Genomic DNA, 7,504 nt, shown 5'->3' on the forward strand with positions numbered 1-7,504 from the left:
AGTACCGTTGGTGGGAAACTAGATAATTGCAGTATTATTATTTTTCGATTTGATTTGATTGACAAACGATTGTTGAAACTTTGATTGCACCTAGTTTGTTTATTCTTGAGAATCTTCTCTTCTGATATAAGATTCACTCAGACTAGATCAAAGTATCGACATGATCTTTAAAATTGTTTTTAGATCTAAAGACATCTTGTGATAATCCCATTGTTAAAAAATTCGTTATGTGTTATTGATCACAAGAGATTCAAGTGGTGTTGGTGCAGGTATTTGAAGGCAATAGAAGATTTGAAGACGAAGAAGAATTCTTATTAGTTTTCGTATCTTGTAGATTTAATGCACAAACCTTGATCGACTGGGATCCAACCAGAATCAATTTATATTTGATAGATTGATTAGTTTCGTGAGATCTACATTCTCTATATTTCTCTTTGAGATCTATATTGATTGAGTGTGAATCTATACTTGATTATTTCGATAGTTATTGTTTAGATTGACCTAACCAGACAAGGAGTTTATTAGATTAAACATAAAATCCTTTGTCAACGACTCATCTTATCTTGTAGCAAGATTGATTAGAGTGTTTACCAAACAGATTCTTCTTCTGCGGTTTGGAATACGATCCAAAGGACTTGCTAATCACGTGCATGACTCTAGAAGTCGAAGGCGCATGGATAGTGAGGAAACTAAGTAGCTAGGGGTAGTCTTCTTGTTCTTAACTATACGAAGTTCGTATTAGATTTTGTATTGCAGCTTAATTTTGAGAGTATTCAAAACTGGACTAGATTCCGATTTTTTTTTTTTGCATTTGCGGATTCCTCGTTAACAAAATCTTTTTGTGTCATTTACTCTACTTTTCCGCATTATAATTATTTTATTATAATTAAAGTAAATTGCACTTTACGTTAGCTCTGTAATACTTGATAATGATCCCATAGATTTTCGGTTTTCGGAACCTACTATCAAGTACACACTTTATTGTTGTATCGCCCCGATCTTGTATCCGTAGTCAATCACACAAGTTGTCTTGTTGTTGTATTGTCTCGATCTCGTATCCATAGACGATCACACGAAGTGTGAACAAAATTGTCGTATTGTCTCGAGTCTGTCCATAAACGATCACATTCGGTAGAGGACTTATAGGTTGAAATAAAAAGATTGTGGTGTATTTGGATATCCTCGTCTTTTCAGAAAGATGAATACAAGGGTATTTTAGTACGTGGGTATAAAAATTAGTTATGAAAGTTGGGTGAAATAACCAAATAGGATATTTGAACAATATCTTTTTTTTATACACAAAATTGGTCAATTAACCCAATAACGACAATTCTGGGTGAAAAAGACATGTAAAATTTGATACTGTTTAAATGGACGAAAATATAAAAATAGCCAGGATCTAAACAGTTTCATCCTACCCGTTTTCAAATATTTTTTCTTATTTTTAATTTACATCAGGATGCATCCAGTTTCATCCTCGCTATTTTTTAAGTTTAAATCAGGATGAACCCAGTTTCATTCTTACAAATATTTTTATGTCCATTTCACCCATACTAATTTTTACTCGTCCATTACAACCATGTCTTAAAGATATTTGGATAAATGACCCATTTTTCGTTTTTTGTATGTCCATTTGACCTAAGAAAAGGATTTCTAGATTATTCAACCAATTCTGTATATTATATATGCCCCAAATTTTTTGTGTATGCCCCTAATGATGGTTCGTCTAGAAAGCCTTTCATAATCTTTTGTTTTTTAACCAGCCCAAAGTTTCCATGCTTTATGGACTGGTATAGATTTTCGTCCATATACAGTGCCAAGAGTGATACAGGTCAGGCAGAATAACGGCAAGTCCAAACCCATGCTTTGGCTTTTCATTCACTGGTTACGATTATAAAATGAAAACCAAGCCAACGAATTAACTGTGCACATGCACAAACAAGAGAAAATAATGCAAAGATATGGAAATAGATATTAATTTTGTTGTCAAAGAAAAATAATAAGATGAAACTAAGATATTCTTTTACGTGCATTATGATATTTGTTCATGGTATTTTCATGTTTCATAAGCAAAACTGTGCGAGTTCCTCAACCCCACATCAGTGGCAGAAGCCGGGGGGGTCACATAAATGTAATTCATAATCATATGGGTTTGTTTGTAGATATGTTATCGCTCACATTAATATCATCGACAATCATATGGGTTGTTACTGCGTTTGCATGTGCCCCATTTGTTATAGGTCGAATGATGGAATCAGAATATATTAGTTAGATTTAAGAGTCAACTAGAGTGACAAATAATTCATCATTAAACATTTTTGATTGGCAGCTATTCCTCATTAACCTATCACGCGTGGACCATTAAGGTGCTATAAGATATAAACCTCGAAAATGGCTAATTAAGTACGCCTACACTGTATTGACAACAATCGGCTAACAATTTGAACCTTCCCGTGGTGCTAGGCTAGCTTCGTAGATACTGACATGTCCATACGCTCATGGGTCTTAGAACTTCCGCCTTGTTGGAGGCAAATGCTATGGTCTCTGTTTGGGATGTGCAATATGGATTGCTACATGAGCTCCCGAGTTCCACATCAGTTACAAGCACCAAGCAAAAAATAACCATTCAATCATATGGCACTTGGTGATCCGTTGTGAAATTTAGTAACGACAACAACTTTGTGAAAAAGAAGTACAGATTTTGATAGAAGTTGCAAATGTTATTCCACAACCACAAAGTACGACGACTTCTTTTGTACTCAGTTGCAGGTTATAATTACCAACCTATACAGGTGAGCTGCTTTAAATTTCATGGACCAACCTATTTTCTCAAAATTGTCGAAACCATTTCTTAAGCCTCATATCCTGCGAAAAAATCAATTCTGCAGGCAATGATGGACAAGTTTAGCAAACTAACTGACACCCATGTTTCCTGAAAATACTGGAGGAACATTTAGACCTCATCCGTCCATCCTTGAATCTTTTGATTGGATTATGTTTATGTTGTACACAATCGGGAAACTTCTGCTATATTCAGATTCTCATACCTTGCAAAGAAGCAACTGATTCCTCAAACTTGGATATCTTTACAACGAAGAAACGGATAAACTCAAAAACTAAAAATATATTCTACTGTTTATAAATCTGCTCTTAAACTTTAATCCAACAACTTATTTGAAATTAAACGACAACATACAATCAAATTACAACGAAGAATCAAGCAAACTAAAATTCTCTTGCTTTTCCTTCAGATTCCTAATTCCTTTATATTCCACAAAAAAAACAAGAAAAAAAAAAAAAAGAGTATCTGCATTGTGGGCTTAATGGGCACGAAGGTTAACCATTTCCTTGTATTGATTCAATGACTCTTGTCTCTGTAATCTCATATCTTCGTTAAATTTGCTGATAAAAGCTTCAACTCTACGATTCAAATCATCTTGACTCAATGATGGTTCTTTCTTAAGCTTACCTGATGAAATTGGAGATGGTGATAATGATGATTGATTGTTATGTCTTTCAGTAAATGTCTCTGATTTCTTCATCCACTTTGGTAATGATTCTTGTTGAGTATTATGGTGACGAGCTTCCCAAGTATCGGATTTCTTTAAGTGTCGTGTTAATGGCATCGATCGACCATCGGTTATCGTCTTCCATGTCGCCTCCAATGTGTCATGTCTCTTTGGTTTCGTGACTCCTAAAGTCTTTCCACCTGAAAGTTAAATCACATTAGAGGCACAAATATTCCATTTCTGGTTTATAAAACAGAGATATTTTGGCGATGCATAAAAAACCAAGTGAAACAGGAAATTCGGTTTACCTTCAGGACTTGCTTTGACAGATTTCTTGTGATTGAATCTAGAAGAAGCTGGTGGCTTTTCATTTGAGAACATAATATCAGCCTCAAACTCTGTATCTGTTCGATTTGGCGTCCATGAAGATCTTGAAATCACAAAACTATTTTCATTCTCGTCCTGACTAAAATCATCCACTCTACTGATCTTCCTTTCTGGAATCAAATTTTCTTCTTGTTTGTGCTCATACAACTTCGGTTTCAAGTCTTCAAACTCCTCTAGATTCTTCACCATAACTTCATGATGATCATATCCAAACATTTCCCCATATTCTGTTCCAACCTGATTAGCAAGATCCTTTTCGGTATCTCCATTGTGCCCATAACCAACAACTATACCACCAAACTCTGTTCTTACTTGATCAACTTGATTCTTCATTGTAACTACATGATTCTCATAACTAATCATACCCTCGTATTCTGATCTAACTTCCATTGCATTCTTCATCATCATCATGGTATCATCATATCCTGATGACATAACAAAATCCGACTGTTGATTAGGAGTAATGATCTTATTAACAGGTACTAACGGTTCGGCTTGAGGATGGCTGTCATTTTTGTGATGAAATCTTGAAGATGCAGCGATGGTAATGATGATACCATTTATAATTACATAGAGATACGGAGGAGTCAACCAAGATAGAAAAGAAGTCCAAAACACAGGAACGACAGATATCATGAATTCTAATGCCACTGGTATAGAAAGCTTTAAAATTATTGCCATGGATAAACATCCAGTAGATATAAGTAAAACCCTGAGAGAAAATGCCCAGTAGTTCGAACTTTTACTCGCAACTGCCATTTTTTTCTCTGCTGCAAACACCTAAGCAGTGTGCCGTGTGTGTAAGTGGGTATAGTATGAGAGAGGAAGTAGAGAGAAAGAGAAAGAAGCTGAACAGGGGAAATGGGTCTTTATATAGAGGGTTGAAGATGTTGTTGAAGAAGAGATAGTTTGAGGGGGGTCAGGGATGGGCTCAGTATAGGGCTACAGCAAACGCTAATTTAGGACCAACAAGAGACCAAACTTTTTACGCGCATTTGCGTTGCACGTTAGAAAAGTTGATACTTGATACATTTACATCGTGAGTGAAGTATGTGGACAACGCAAGGTATTGCAATTTGCAGATTAAGATGCGCATTCAAAAATTATTGAATTGACAATTCAGACTAACTGCATTTGTGCCGGGTGGTTATTTTTTTCTTTTAACTTGGTATGCGCGGGGCTTCACCCATCCAGTGGCTTCACATTTTTTATTTGATGTTGCGGGGTGAATACATTAAATAGGTAAAAAGATAACAAATATGTACGGATTTTATTTATTTTATTTTTTTGTAGAAAATATGTGTGAGATATGTGGGTTTTTTCCCCTGTATGTATTAATTTGGAACAAAGAATCTTAATACGGTAGGTACTCGGCTTCCGAATTGAATTTGGACTTCCAAAAAATTCCAAGCGCATTAAGTAAAGTTTTCTTTTTTGAGTTTGGAATTTTTGAACTAATCGTACGTTGCTAAATATCCTCGCCAAAACTATTGCTTCACAAAACTCAAAGAAACCTTATTTCGGTCAACAGGAAGTGAGGATTCCCCACCGTTCAACATGAGAGCATTATTTGTTTAGGCCTTTTAAGTCTTTAGATGTGTATTCTATGAGTAATAAATACCCACAAATGAATGGGGCATATCCTGTTATATCTTTATATAATGCCTGCTCGCTCGGCACTCCTGCCTTCCTGTCTCTCTCTCTATATCAGTGGGGAAAAAAGAAAGACTAGGCTACTCAAAAATTAGCATCTTTGTTTATCCTCCCTTCCCATTAACTCATTCTGATCCCTGCTTAATTTAGTACATTCTGTATTGAACATGACAATTAGAAAACTCACTGGAACACAGACTCATAAATTACGTGTACTTATGATCATGTACTTTTTGATAAAAGTAAAGCCTTCAGTTTTCCTAGATTGTAAATTAAGAAATCCCAACTGCATTTCTCTACATTATGTCTCCTCTGTTCTGGAAAAACAATACCAGATTATAAAGAGTGAAATGAAAACAGGCAGTGTTGTCGGGGTCAATGCTTCGATCCACCGAACTCGCGACGATTACCTGAGCTTTGTCATTGGCGATTGGCAGCATGTAATGTCTCTCACATTCAAAGCTTAAAGAACTAAGCCATATCTTATGCTATACCATGAGTGAGAGATGCAGATCTCGCTGACACTGCATCGTTTCTATTTCATGGTGACTAAAATAAGCGGATAATGCATAAACCCACCATCATAAGTCACACTCACACTGGTCGAAGTTAGTTATTACAGGCATGTAGTCATAGCTCAAAAGCCGGAGGGTCTAACTAAAAAAGTACAAATTATCATTAAATCAGCACCGTCAAATGAAGGGATGGATGACACATGTCTAGCGCAATCGAGCTCAACTCGTAGATTACAGTTTTGTTTCTAGCTACTTATTTTCTGTTGCAACTTGTCCAACCTTTTCTTTGTTTGCATTAGATATTAGTCTTATTTGCTGATCAAAATTGGTTGGTTTGAAGTCAAGTTGCGCCTAACTTCCCATTGAAATATACGAATGGAACCTGCTAGGAAACATGCCAGCAATCTTTGGCTGTGATCCTTCCGCTCAGTGTAATGTGTACCACCCAACAGCCAACACAAATTTAGGTTCCCCGCTCCAGCAAGAAATCTGGGGTACGCCTAGTATTTCAATAGATTTTATGTTTTTTTTGAAGCATAGTATTTCATATGATAGAAGGTGCTATACGGCTAGTACTAAGAAAAATCTTGGAAAGAATCACAGACTTGCTAGGCCTTTCATCTGGCATTTTGCTTTGGATCCATAAAATCTGAAAACACCTTCGCAGTTTGGCGTGGTGGGGAGAAAACTAGGGTCTGGGTAATTTTCCGCTTTTTCTCGTGTCAACCGGGATCCGCACAAGTTTGTTACTCTAGTATGAACACTTGAACTAGGTCAGCAGAAGGATATGCATGCTTGACCCCTTTTCGGTGGATGAAGGATTTTGATTTGTGTTATAAGAAAAAAGGAAAACAACAAAGAGAATTAACTTGAGATATTTATTTGAGTGAAAGACCCTTTATGGCAATATCAAATTACTCACGAGTACAAAATTATAAATCATTGTAAATCATTATAGAGGAGGATTCATGGACATTCTTATATGGACAAGATCAAACATGATTTGTGCCATTTTCTTCGCAAAATCCAAACGACAATGAAGTTGAGTGTAATATTTTGATGATATGTTCCTCTTATAAGACTCTACATTCCTACAAAAAAAAAATGAACGCAATTCGAGATAGCAAACCTCACCCTCTACCGATCTTAATTTCAACCGTTAATTTTGAACGACTGATATTTAAAGGGGTAGATGGTCGTTTTATACATCTCGAATTGTGTTCATTTTTTGTAAGAATGTAGAGTCTTATAAAAGGAACATATCATCAAAATATTACACTTAAATTCATTGTCGTTTGAGTTTTACGGAATGACACAAATCTTGTCTTGTCCATCTAAGAGTGTCCATGAATCCTCATCATTATATTAAGGAACGGCAACAATATTATTTCAATGATTGGTATGTGTGTGCCCATCAAAAAAAAAAAAAAAAGATTGATA

The 7,504-nt window shown here is 35.7% G+C and overlaps 1 protein-coding gene across 1 annotated transcript; it reads right to left on the minus strand.

The window, feature by feature from the left end:
- Nucleotides 1-3,104: 3,104 nt before the first annotated feature.
- LOC113305768 lies at nt 3,105-4,719 on the minus strand. Its single transcript, XM_026554772.1, has 2 exons — nt 3,818-4,719; nt 3,105-3,709 (listed from the first exon to the last, which is right to left on the minus strand). Exons 1-2 carry the CDS (start codon nt 4,653-4,655, stop codon nt 3,321-3,323), a joined length of 1,227 nt encoding a protein of 408 aa, XP_026410557.1. The 5' UTR covers nt 4,656-4,719; the 3' UTR covers nt 3,105-3,320.
- Between the last annotated feature and the right edge of the window lie 2,785 nt (nt 4,720-7,504).

This window comes from Papaver somniferum, chromosome 1, assembly GCF_003573695.1.
Source record: "Papaver somniferum cultivar HN1 chromosome 1, ASM357369v1, whole genome shotgun sequence".
Taxonomy (NCBI): Eukaryota; Viridiplantae; Streptophyta; class Magnoliopsida; order Ranunculales; family Papaveraceae; genus Papaver; species Papaver somniferum.

What these genes read in the sequence shown, in the direction of transcription:
- LOC113305768 (XM_026554772.1), bottom strand. Translation starts at nt 4,655, where the DNA reads ATGGCAGTTGCGAGTAAAAGTTCGAACTACTGGGCATTTTCTCTCAGG. An exon ending in TGTCAAAGCAAGTCCTGAAG is followed by an intron (nt 3,710 to 3,817) that starts GTAAACCGAATT and finishes TTTAACTTTCAG; the next exon opens with GTGGAAAGACTTTAGGAGTC.